Genomic DNA, 12029 nt, shown 5'->3' on the forward strand with positions numbered 1-12029 from the left:
GGTTTTTTTCATTTATAAAAAAAACTTGCTTTGCATATTCCTTTTGGGGGGGGGCTCGTTTTGATTATATGAACGTTAGTGTTTGCTTTGATTATATTTATTCTGTATGTTTTATTAGATTTTGTCTAATTTATTTGCTTGTTTGGTTTTACCTGGCATTTGATTTACACAATAAAGCTTTAAATATCTGTTCACTAACATCTAATGTATTGTTTTCCACACCAGTGTACCCTTAATTAAAGTTAAGTAAAATATTCTTTAAATAAGAACTAGATTACTAAAGTGCAGTCTCCGACCGACTGAAGAGAAACAGATAAACCCAACAATAATAGTTCCCTGGTATGTATTAAATGACCAACAGGATCTGTGATGACCTTCGTTTTTTAACGTTTTCTTTCAGGGAAAATTAGACACATGAAATGACTGTTTAAGAAGTCGGTGTGTGTGTATGTAGGGGAGGGGGGGTATGTATATATAGGGACAGAGAGAGGGAGATAACGCAGGGACGCACTGAATCGTGCGTCCACCCAAATTCTCTTGTCGCAAATGGTTGCTGTATCAGGCTTCTTTAAACCTGAACAAAAATCCTACAGAAAGCAACAGGATATGCTTGAAAAAGTCAGAACTTAAAACTGGAATTAAAAGTTGTCATGGACGCGTGCTCCGAACAGGCGCCGTCCACCTTTACGCACAGTAAGTACCGAGTTCAATTCGTAAGTGAAAGTTGGTGGAGATGAAGCCAAATTTTCCTTCACTTCTCGGGTGACCAGGACACAGCGGGGTGAACCAGCTCGGCGGGGTTTTCATTAACGGTCGTCCTTTACCGGATGTGGTCAGGCAGAGCATCGTGGAGCTCGCCGGACGCGGCGTGCGTCCCTGTGAGATCTCCCGCCGGCTGCGCGTCAGTCACGGCTGTGTCAGCAAAATACTGGCCAGGTGAAGCGGTTCTGTTGGTCTCCCAAGCTGCGCTGTTGGGTGATTCATGATTCAACATTTAGTTTACACGTTTAGATCACCTTAGATTTCAATTAAATGTTGTATTCAAAAGTTTAAAAAGATGTGATGGATGGATGATGGAAGGGTGGATGGATGGTTTATTATCATTAACCTGTTTTCTTCATGCAAGATTTTTGTTTAAAAAATGTATATGAGAATAATTTGATCACTGAATTGTAACTGATGATAAGCTCATTAGCATAAAACACATCGTTTGAGATCTTTTGTGTGACTGGAATATTTAGTAATGTCACCTTTACTTAAACGGTCCAGCTGATTTTAAATATGGCTGATACAAATTTGAAGGTTGGCCTCTATTGGCTTTTATTGAATTAATCAATACCTATACATTAAAAGTCTGACCCCATGACAGATACAATGAGACAGGAAGCATCAGACCAGCAGTAATGGGAGGCTCCAAACCCAAAGTAGCGACTCCCAGAGTCGTGCAGACCATCCTGCACCTGAAACGCATCAATCCTGGCATGTTTGCCCGAGAGATCCGAGACCGGCTGCTGCTGGAGCGAGTGTGTGACAACGAAAACGTGCCCAGCGTCAGCTCCATAAACAGGTTCTTTGACAGTTTTCTTCATGTGATGGTTTCCAAGGTTACGGAGTTACTCCTCCTGTCCCTGCAGGATCATTAGAAAGATGTACCAAGCTGAGTTGGATGAATTTGGTACGTTTTTCCTCCTACTTTCTACAAACCAGCCGTATTCTTTGCACAGTCTACCTGTAACTGACCTCTGACCTGTCCTGACACCAGAAACGTCTGCTGCCATGGGAACAGGCTATTCTTCCTCTGAGCCCACCTGTGCGATGAATGGAATTCTGGGAATCGGAAAGTGCAGCCGCAAACGTAAAGGAGGTGGAGACATCTGTAAATAAGTTCACTATATTTCTGTTCATGTCTTTACTTCCCCTTTTCACTGAAGAGTTTGATATGTTGTATAAAGTGTAGTGAGGTCCATCAGAAATAGCCTTAAATACACTTCACAGGAAAAAAAAGGACTTTATTCAGTGAAAATTATGCATGGTCGATTTAGGTCACATGTTAAAGGGGCAGGAACACAAATACATTCTCTCTTTTACATTTTGTTGGATTTATTTCACTCTCACTCTACATCTTCATTAAACTTTAGCATTAGCTCACTGGTTCCCAGTAAAATTCTGGATTGTGATCAAAACCCTTCAAGGTCATCCACAAACCTTCTTCATGCTGCCATTCCTTCTCTCACTCCCAGATCTTCCTCCTCCCTCCACCTGTCCCATCTCCAGCAGAAGCTCTGCTCCTCTCCGCTCTGAAGCTCACAGCCATCATCAGTTATTCTTATTCTTATCAAATCAATGCATTTATATTTTTAGATTTATTTGGAAACAACAGATTTCGGCCCTTTAAAGTATACTGTATATGTGGAATACAGTATATGTGCCTCCATACATCCACCAATCGATTTTTCTTGTTTAATAGGACTTTATTATTTATTCCCAAACAAGCTTTTTCAATTGTTAAAAGTGCTGTCTTTTCCAGCCATAGCGACACCTTTAAAATCTAATACAAAAATGTAATTTCTTTTCCCCCGTGATGATATTCAAGCTTCTCATTTCATTTAAAATAATTAGCACATGCAGAGAAATGAAAACGTGCCATCCTGGATCAAAGTTCAGCACAATACACGAGAGAGACGATCCCACCCACGCTCAAATATGGTGCGGTAGCTGCAGGTGCTCGGATTATGGTGGATTCTCCATGGTAACAGACCACACATCACACTGATCAGTGGTCCTGGTGGTCCTGTGTTGATGCTGCTTTGGTTGCAGCAGGAGAGGCACCACAGCGCCCCAGGCTGCTGCCTTCTCTGCGCCTCCTCATCACCTCTGCCTCTCATTACAGGCCCACTTGCACCTCCACCATTCCATCACTGCAGCCATTAGAGTAGAAACCCTGTAGGTAAACACGCACATGCACAGCTCTGTCATCACCATTATGAGGGAAATTTAACATTGCAAATGTGGGAGCAAAGCTAAGAGGAGAAATTAAACAGGAACGGTGGGGGTTGTCTTCCAGTGGGCGATGTCTCATGCTACCAGAGCGTGCACTGTTTCCGTGCCGACGCCTGGGAAAGGTCAGATTCCAGCCTCCCCTCTGTGTCCAGGAGCAGCTTCTGTCCCAGTCAACCAGCTGATCAGGATCCAGATGCACTGGGTCAGTCAACGTCAGCGTCTGGCCATCCTCACAAAAGTTCTGCTTGAGCAACAACAGAGATGTCTCTCTTCTGTCTTCCCTCTCAGGCTCCTGTGTCAACGGCCGAGGAAGAGTTTAGATGACGTCAGAGGAAAAATTGTCCGAATCTTAAATTTGATGACCCGATTTATTAAAAATTGTCTTCCGCTGCAGAAGTCTCAACTGGAGGGAGTCAAATTGCAATGACCTGGTGTGTGGACATCATTTCTTTGTGTGCACCTGCAGTTTCACCGTCCTCTCATTAATTCAGCATATTATACCTGATCTGTGTCGCCATGTGGCCATTTTCCCCCAGCCGGTGGCTGAGAGGGAACATCATTATAGGCCCCATGATGAAGAACAGCGGCCCTGTTTTCTTCTCCATGGACTCCCTGCCTCAGTGTGAGGGATTAACAGAGGGGATGGGAGACACCACAGGGACCAGGGGGGTCAAAGAGACACCGAGAATCAAATCTGAGGCCAGCAGGTAGTCGTCCAGGCGCTCCAAGTGGAAAACAGACACATTTACATCATAAACGGATGAGCCGGCTGGTACAGGCGCACGCTTCCTCCTCGCCAGTCCTCATTTCCTCCCACAGTCTACGGTAGTCAGTCTTTGTGCTGCTGCGACGTCTTGAACGGAGACATTTGAGTTGACGTCAGTTGAGTGTCACATCAGAAAACTGGGAAACCCTTCCTGCATGTTCATCCAGACAATGGATTCTGTGAATTATGTGGATGTTTATTTTCTCATACTGTAACACAACGTCTGAATCGACGTCTGTGGTTAATCATCTTTGTGGTGAAGCCGTGTTCGCAAATATTAAACTTTGCAGTAATGATTCATCCAAAGGTAAATAATTAATACATTTTGTGTGTGTGTGTGTGCGTGTTTGTTTGTGTGTGTGTGTACTGTCACAAGTTCAGGTTCAGAGTAAGTGCTGGCTAACATACATATAAATGACTTCCTTCTTTGTAAACCCCTGCCACATTTCCTTCTCAGAGCCTCAACGGCTCAAAGGGGCAACGCTGCTTCTCTTACTGATTCAGGAATATTAGAAAATATTCGCGGATTCGTCGCTACAGGAGAAACAAGGGTTTAGATGTCTTCAAACCTCAAGTTTATCTGTCAAAGGAGGGTGGCCATCACAGCGTTGCCCCTCTACTACTCTGGATACCTGCTGAAGAGATGCAGAGCAGAGGTGAGGACAGAGAGGGAGAGAAAAAAACTGCAGGTTGCCCCAAATGTGAATGACTCAACGTGTTCCCTTCAGGATTTTAAGGGCTACCACGCAGAGCTGAGGGGAGCCACGATATTCCTGTACCAGGATGAGCTTCAGGAAACAGTAAAGAAACGTGATTCATTCAAAATGAGATCATTTAAAGCATTTGCAGACCTATGTAAGAATGTGTGTGTGTGTGTGTGTGTGTGTGTGTGTGTGTGTGTGTGTGTGTGTGTTGTCAGTACACAGAGAAGTTGGACCTGGAGGAGCTGGAGTCTATTCAGTTAGATTCTCCTTATGTGAGGAGGATCCCCGTGACTTTTACCCTCAAAATGAAAAGAGAGAAAGTGCAGCTGAGGGTGGGACGCTGATCCTCTTTCATGATTCTGCACATCAAATATATATAAAAAAACAAACTAAAATCATTTTCTATTGGAAAAATCAGATGGAAAATCCCGATAGTGGAGAGGAATGGAGATGTTACATCCTGACCGTGGCAAAGGTAAGGGCACACACACACACACACACACACACACACACATGCACACACACACACAAGGTCCTTTGACCACACAAAGTGTCCTCACTTTGCTAGAAGAATATGGATTTGGGTGCTCACTGAAGCACATACAAGAACTCAAACACGCTCTGCTCCATCAATGGATTATTAATTATAGATGTCATAACTTTGATGTTATGATCTCATCCAAGGTTGATATTTCCTGGTTGATCACTGGGTCATGATGTGGAAAATCTCCCCACATTCCCCACAGAAGGAGATTCCCAGCAAAGTCCAGCTGCTTCCTGGTCAGGTGTTGAAGCTGCAGGAGGTTCTGACCCAGGAAAGGAGACGGACTCAACCCCTGCCTTCCCTTCCAGTTCCACCCAGACCGGCGCCTCTACCCTCGGCCTCCCCCTCCAACCTCCTCCAGAAGCCCACAGACAGGACTGAAAGCTCAACCGTTTTCCCTGAGTGAGTTGGATCCTTCTCTCAGCTCAACCAGAACCCCTCCACCAGCACCAGCACCAGCACCAGCACCAGCACCAGCACCAGCACCAGTACCAGCAACACCTCTCTCTTTACGTCTCGCTGTTGCAGGTGTTTCTTCAGGGTGAGTCGTCAGGAGGCCGAGCAGATGTTGGAGGCAAACCCCGAGAACGGAGGTCTGATCATGCGTCCGTCCAACATCGCCAACAGCTACGCCGTGACCCTCAGACTGCTGACGCCCAGGTCGCCGCCTCACACGGACGCACGCACGTTTACATGAACATCATATAGTATTAGGAGCTATAATAGGTCAATCTGTCTTTCAGTGGACACGTGATGAAGAACTACAGAGTGAGCTCCACTAAATCAGGGTTCATCATTAGATTGGACATACCAGTAAGTCCCAGTCTGTCAAATACTGATGCAGAAAATCCGATTTATGGGGAACACAAACCTGACGTTACAAATAGAGTAACAAATAACCTTTGTTTTGCTAATCAATGTTGTTGAATATTGATTTTATGCCTGATACAATATATCAGAACAGTTTGGGTTTTTTCAAATTGCTACGTGCAAATATATAAATCTAAAAACTTTCAGGACACCCTCTCTCTAGTGTTTCAGCAGCTTTAGTTGAAATTATAATTAACTTTAATGACATTAATGACTTGAAACTTTAACATCATAAAATTGTTTACAGAAAACAGGAAGAGGGAATATTTGGCTGTTCACAACAATAGAAGTGTGTCCATTTTTCATAAGATTACTGAGTGATTTATGCTGAGTGAAGTCATTTCGCCACAACAAATAAAGAGTAAATTGTGACGCTCCGTCCTCTGCAGGTGACTGTGTCCTCCCTGCATGATGTGGTCAGATACTTCCAAGAGAGGACAGAGTTCCGCCTCGTTCCCTACAGCCCGTCTGAGCTGTACGACACCCAGATCGGTCAGTCTCCAACTCTACGCTCCCATGAAGACCCTTCTGGTCTCATTTCACATCACTGTCTCCTTTCTGTGGCGCCTCAGATCTGCCGACTCCTCCGAGGGACACCAGAACCACCCCGCTCCACCCTGGACTGGCACCGTGGTGTGAAGTGGTGCCCAGGCGGCAGCCGGAGGCTAAAGATCTCCCACCTCCAGAGGCCGTGGATGGTGGATACGTGTATCCTGACAGTCACATCACCGATGACCTCAAACTGGGGGAGACACGTATGTAGATGGTGACACCATGAGCTCCGGTGTGCTTTACGGGAGAGTAAGAGGACGGTTTGTGCGCTCTGGTCTCCTTTTGCAGCGGCTCGCCTGGACCAGGATGGAGTTTGGAAGAAAGTCATCTACACCTCCGCGGACGAGGAGGAGCGACCCTACGAGAACTAGGACTCATAAAAACCATCAAATCAGGCAGATCAGAGGTTCTGGAGCAGAAACAGACGGGGTGATGTCTGACTACCTTTACTGGTGTAAAGTAATTGAATACGTTTGTTTATTACAAAATTTACACTTCAATTAAATGCAGTTTCCTTAAAGGTGTAAAATATTTACGCCATGTAGGTGGTATTTAGGTGGGAAATCAAGCATTTAAATATTGATTTGTGATCAATCAGGGACCTGCACATTTTAGCATTTGTTTTTTTTTTTAGACCAATTACTCTTTGCGTGATCTATTAAAATGGTTCCTATTTGTTGGTTTTAAGCCTGGAAGCAGCAGCTTTAAACTTGCTGATGTGTGAGATGAGGGGAGGAAAAACACAGATGCAAAACTCAGGATGAAGATTGTTCTTTATTTTTCCACACATAATCCAACATAAACATTTAAATATTATAATCACCTTTTTTTTTTTTTAATTCCACATTATTGAACTCCAACCTCTTGCGTTATGATCAGGAATTACGTTATAGGCTAAATGATTATTCATCACTTCATAAAAGACATCAAATGGTGAAAAATACTCAATAAAAAAACCAAAGACTTCCTCTCGTCTCTAAGCGTTTCTACCCTGACGCCCACGACTCTTATATGCTTGTTCGCTCCTCTTTCCTGTGAGAAAAACCAAACATCTGGAAATAACTTAACATCTGGGAGTTTAAAAAAAAAAAAAAGACAAAAGAACAAATTAAATAAAAGTGAATAAATTAAGAGGGCGGCTCCTGGAGGAGCAGCGGCTGTGGGGTCACTTCTCGGTGAGCGACAGCTGCAGAATCCTCTCCAGCTCCTCCTCCTCGGCCTTCTGCCTCCTGCAAAGCATCTCCCGTCATCCATCAGCACGCACACCCTCGCTTTAATCTCCACCCTCACCTGTCCAGCTCCTCCTGCTCCCGACAGGACAGCTCCATGGCGATGCGCAGCTGCTCGTCAAAGCTGGACGCCACGCCGATGTGTCCCGACAGCTGCGACTCGGTCACGGCGCTGTAGGACAGCAGGGAGTTCCTGGAGTTCTCCAAAGGGGAGACGGAGGGGGGCTGGCCGGGGTCCACCCCGTCCTCCGGGTCTCTGCCGGCCAGCGAGATGGACAGAGACTCCTGGATGGCCCTGAAAACAGAGGAGGAGCGTGTGACTGCCGGCGTCCACGCAGCAGGAGTGGGAATAATGCTCCCGTGAGGGGCGGGAAGCTAATCTACAAACTATATTTAAAGAGGTTTAATTAAATTACCTTAACCACATGTTCTCCTGGATCAGAGAGAATACAAAGAAGTTAACGCTTGTGATGCCTTCAAAAGCCCATTTCCAATAAACTCCTGACCCAGAACGTTACTGTAGCTCAGACTAAACAAGGCTGCACCAGAGAAATCCTTTCACAGATTCAATCCCTTGTGGATTTCATGTAATCCAGATATATACACGACGGTCGGATCACCTCTCCAGCTGGGAATCTTCCTCGTACAGCGGACTCTGGAGCACCGGACGACTGTTGGTCAGCGCCTCCCAGATGGTCACCTGGAACCACAAATCCTTAGAATTTCGTTTTTCCGTCTCAGAGGAGCAAGGAGGGGGTGATGGAGCTCTCCCACCTGGTCGCTCTCTGTGCCGGCGTCCAGGAGGCTCTGCTGGATGGCGAACTGCAGCAGGTTGTCGTCCTCGTCCCTCATCGGCTCGCTGCGGCCCGGCCCGAGGGTGGTGTAATCCGCGGGGGGCTCGAACACCGAGGGGTCCACCTCACACAGGAAGGGCGGGGGCGAGTGACCTGCGAGAGCGTGTTTAAAAAGTTGAAGATTCCTTTTTTTAAATGTTGGAACAACATCCGACAAAAAAAACAACAAAAGTCACCAGCTTTGTCGGTGCCCTCCAGTTTGTGCACAGTCACAGAACTGACGGGCTCGTCACAGCCGCACAGGTTACTGAACGTCACTCTGGCGTTCAACACGTGGAACAGGGGAATCTCTGCAAAACAGCCAGGTTCAAGTGGGTAAGCCAGACACCTCCACACCTCTAGTCGATACTGAGAAGCACCACTAGGGGGAGCCCAACAGGAGCAGTGCAACGATATTTGTGATGAAGACAGAGGGCTCCTCCCTCCGGTTGTGTGACCCGTCACACCCACCGATCTTCACAGGGAAGCCTGGCGGGAGGCGCAGAGTGATGAAGTCGCGCAGCTTTGCAAAATGGGCGTTGGAAATGGCCATGAGGTCGATGATGGGCGTCACCTGCTCGGCCAGGGACAGAGGGTGGCTCTCGCTCAACCACAGGGTGGCTTTAAACCTGGAGAGGGGACAGAGAACCAACCCTCACCCTGAGCCGTAACAATCAAGGGCTACGCGGCGTGCTAACCAGCTGCCTCGTGTCGTACTTCTGGACTTTACTGGTGAGCTCGATGGGCCGTCCGATGTCCCGGCCGTTCAGCTCGAACTCAGGGTCGAAGTACTCCTCGGCGGTGATGGCGGTGGGGTTGTGAGGGCTGGCACACTGGGACACATTACTCTGGGGGGAGAGACGGAAGAGCAGAGCCGTGAGCTGCGATCAAAGAAAGATGGCGTGTGCGAGGCCGAGGCTCTTACCCCGTTGTGAGTGGTGTGCTGTTCAGCAATGCCTAAGAAGGACTGCAGAGGTGTCCTGGAGCCTGAGAGGGAAGAATGTGGTGAAATCTTTACTCTATTCTTGTTCTAGAACCCAAATAAAGCGATAGCGGACTCGCGGAAATCGTCCTCAAAATTGCCACGATGCCATCGGTTCTCTCTGCCGTCTTTTTTTACACGGCTTCCCAAACACAGAATTACCTTTACTCTTTAACTTATCCTGGTCGGACAGATGCTCCGTCCTTGACCGCGTCACCAGTTCCACATTGGCGGCGCTGTACACCTGAACACACGCGTACAAACTGTTCAAGAGCAGAAAGCAAAAGCAACTCCAGACTGGCTCAAGTGAGTCACCTTAGCTTCATATCCACTGACCACCTCGGTCTTCTCTGAACGCCAGCCCCAGATCCCGGACTTGTTCCTGGAATAAAAGCATGGCAGGTGGTGAGGCGGACCCCTGCAGCGGGCGCACAATGGCTCCGGCGCCGCCGGGTTACCTCTCGAAGGAAATGTTGCGCGTGTTGAGATGCGTGGCGATGATGGGTGACGTCAGCCTCTGAGCCGTGTTCTCCTGGGAGGGCTGCATGGCGGCCAGGAGGGAGGGAGCGTCGCGGGGAGACAGCACCAGCGGCTCCGTGTACACCACCTGCTTCTCGTGGTCGACCTCCATCACCACAGCGCCGTCGTCTGAAGAGAAGGAGACCAGGGGCGCGTCAAACGCCGGCGCCGGCGCAGGTTAATAGCGCGGGTCGGCGTCGGCCGCACCTTCGCCCTTGAAGATGTAGCTGCGGCGTCCTTTCAGCCATGTCATGTGTTCGAAGCCCAGGAGGGTGGTGTCCACGCGGAGGCACGAGCCGCTCTTCCAAACCCGGTACACGTCGCTGGGACACACCTTGGACACCAGGGGGACTGGGGGGGAAGATGGAGGCAAGAGGTTTAGGAAAGAGGCTGGTGAAAACAGCCGATGAAAGGACGGGAGGAGCCGTTTGGGAAGAGCTGGAAGCAAAGCGGAATCACTCCGGGAACTGTCCACCTACTGTTGGTGCTGAAAGTGACCTCTGTGAAGACGCCCCCGCTGGACACACTTACCCCAACTGGTGAATTCCCACTTCATCTCCACGTAGAAGTCCCGAGCCTGGAAACCAACAGGGAAACGTTTCCATCAATCCACAAAACAAACTTTCAACAAATGTTTACTAGGTTCGGGATGGCGGGGCAGGTTTTACCTGTCTGAGTTTGCTCAGCAGCTCTGGGATGCCTGCCAGTCTTTCGGTAGCGCGTTTGAAGTCCCTGTACTGGAGCACCAGCTGAACCAGCTCCGGGTCCCCAGTGCTTACGGCCTCCTGCAAGACTGAGCCAAACGTCCACATTTAATGACAGCGGGTCTCCCTTGTTTCTTTAAAGTCATTCCTTAAAACCGGGAAAACTCACCGGTCCAGCCCTGTGTGTTGCAGTGTGTGGGGTCTGAGGAGTGTTTGAGAAGCACCCTGGTGGACTCTAGGTGGCCCAGGCACACCGCCAGCTCCAGAGGGGTGCGCCCCCTCGGATCCAGGCGCTCCATATCCTGCTGCGGAACCGAATCCGGAGAGCAGCATCAGCGCAATGCAGCGCGACCCGTCCAACGCGGGGGGTTTTTTTGTGGGGGGGGGGTGAAAAGGAAAAATCCCACCATCGTCCAGCTGCGAACAGCCCCGACTTACCTCTTTCTTCTGCAGCTCTCGGTCGAGCTCCAGATACTGATTGTTCCAGACGAGAAAATGCAAAGGGAAGGCTTCTTGCGCCATTGTGGACCGCTTGACAGTGCAATGGCTAAGCTTGCAATAAGATTCCTGCAGCCAAGAGATTGCAGTGACACCGGACTGGAACAAGGCGCTGGTTTAGCAAGCTAGTTTAGTTGACCACAACCGAGGGCGGTTATTTAAAAGAAAGGCGCATCCACGGGAAAAACCATCACCAAATTAGTCCCTCCGCGTAGATAACCCTGGTCTGAAGGGAATAAATCTACAAGATTGCGTGTGCCTATTGAAATTAGTGGGCTGAGTTAGCCCAGCTAACTCAGCCCACTAATTTGATGAAGTTAACGTTAACTAGAAGCTAGCAAAGCTAAGGGGAGCTAACTTGCTAATAACAAGCCCGTTTCCTGTTGGCTTTTGCACCTGTCTGCCATTCTGCCCTCCTGAACACTGCTCCTTTCCACCCGCTATCCTCATTTACCCACGACAGATGCGCGGTGTCAAAGGAACGCGTGAGACCAGCGGCTGGGAACTAGCTAGCCCTCCTCACGGTTGTCCCGGTCCGTCAAAATAGACCGACACAGCCTTTATTTCGGTTTCACATCCAGGTCAGGCGACGCGGGGAGGGGGGGGCGAACCGGCAGGATGGCGGTGATCCAGTCGCCAAAGGTGATGCGAGTAATTCCGGCTCCGTTTGGTCGCAGCGGAGGCGTCATTGGAGGCGAACAGCTGTAGCGGAGGAGGATGGTTTATTCCCGTGGCCTCTCCCTCCTCCTGTGGGGTGGAGCTGGGTGGAGCTGGGTGGAGCGGCTCCCCCGGTCCGGTCCGGTCCGGTCCGGCAGACCCCGGCCACAC

At 48.7% G+C, this 12029-nt stretch overlaps 3 protein-coding genes across 14 annotated transcripts; 2 read left to right on the top strand and 1 right to left on the bottom strand.

The window, feature by feature from the left end:
- The first annotated feature begins 516 nt into the window (after positions 1-516).
- On the top strand, positions 517-4015 carry LOC115252487 (paired box protein Pax-5-like). 11 transcript variants are annotated; one of them, XR_003890899.1, is made up of 11 exons: positions 517-693; positions 771-936; positions 1370-1567; positions 1635-1675; positions 1763-1876; positions 2241-2319; positions 2620-2749; positions 2891-2943; positions 3065-3202; positions 3289-3431; positions 3537-4015. XR_003890899.1 is itself a non-coding variant. In XM_029847789.1 (10 exons), exons 1-9 carry the CDS (start codon positions 651-653, stop codon positions 3180-3182), a joined length of 942 nt encoding a protein of 313 aa, XP_029703649.1. In that variant the 5' UTR covers positions 517-650; the 3' UTR covers positions 3183-3202; positions 3289-4015. The 11 variants fall into 11 exon arrangements, 10 of the variants coding, with proteins under 10 accessions (XP_029703649.1, XP_029703650.1, XP_029703651.1 ...); XM_029847789.1 differs by having other exon boundaries at positions 3289-4015; XM_029847790.1 differs by having other exon boundaries at positions 1763-1864; positions 3289-4015.
- Positions 4016-4153: 138 nt separating this feature from the next.
- Positions 4154-7038, top strand: LOC105417353 (signal-transducing adaptor protein 1). Of its 2 annotated transcripts, none has more exons than XM_029847508.1 (10): positions 4154-4422; positions 4495-4566; positions 4686-4802; positions 4889-4945; positions 5220-5416; positions 5543-5674; positions 5758-5827; positions 6274-6376; positions 6457-6639; positions 6725-7038. In XM_029847508.1, the coding sequence occupies exons 1-10, from the start codon at positions 4324-4326 to the stop codon at positions 6805-6807; spliced, it is 1113 nt and encodes a 370-aa protein (XP_029703368.1). In that variant the 5' UTR covers positions 4154-4323; the 3' UTR covers positions 6808-7038. The 2 variants fall into 2 exon arrangements, with proteins under 2 accessions (XP_029703368.1, XP_011608912.1); XM_011610610.2 differs by having other exon boundaries at positions 4156-4422; positions 5217-5416.
- A 236-nt stretch (positions 7039-7274) lies between these two features.
- ankrd13d (ankyrin repeat domain 13 family, member D) lies at positions 7275-11951 on the bottom strand. The gene is made up of 16 exons (XM_003970270.3): positions 11142-11951; positions 10873-11008; positions 10668-10792; positions 10531-10576; positions 10207-10350; positions 9939-10128; positions 9796-9862; positions 9643-9724; positions 9424-9485; positions 9216-9346; positions 8970-9127; positions 8696-8809; positions 8440-8612; positions 8286-8365; positions 7727-7960; positions 7275-7665 (listed from the first exon to the last, which is right to left on the bottom strand). Exons 1-16 carry the CDS (start codon positions 11223-11225, stop codon positions 7602-7604), a joined length of 1890 nt encoding a protein of 629 aa, XP_003970319.2. The 5' UTR covers positions 11226-11951; the 3' UTR covers positions 7275-7601.
- Positions 11952-12029: the final 78 nt, after the last annotated feature.

The sequence above is a fragment of the Takifugu rubripes genome, chromosome 14 (assembly GCF_901000725.2).
Source record: "Takifugu rubripes chromosome 14, fTakRub1.2, whole genome shotgun sequence".
In the NCBI taxonomy this organism is placed as follows: domain Eukaryota; kingdom Metazoa; phylum Chordata; class Actinopteri; order Tetraodontiformes; family Tetraodontidae; genus Takifugu; species Takifugu rubripes.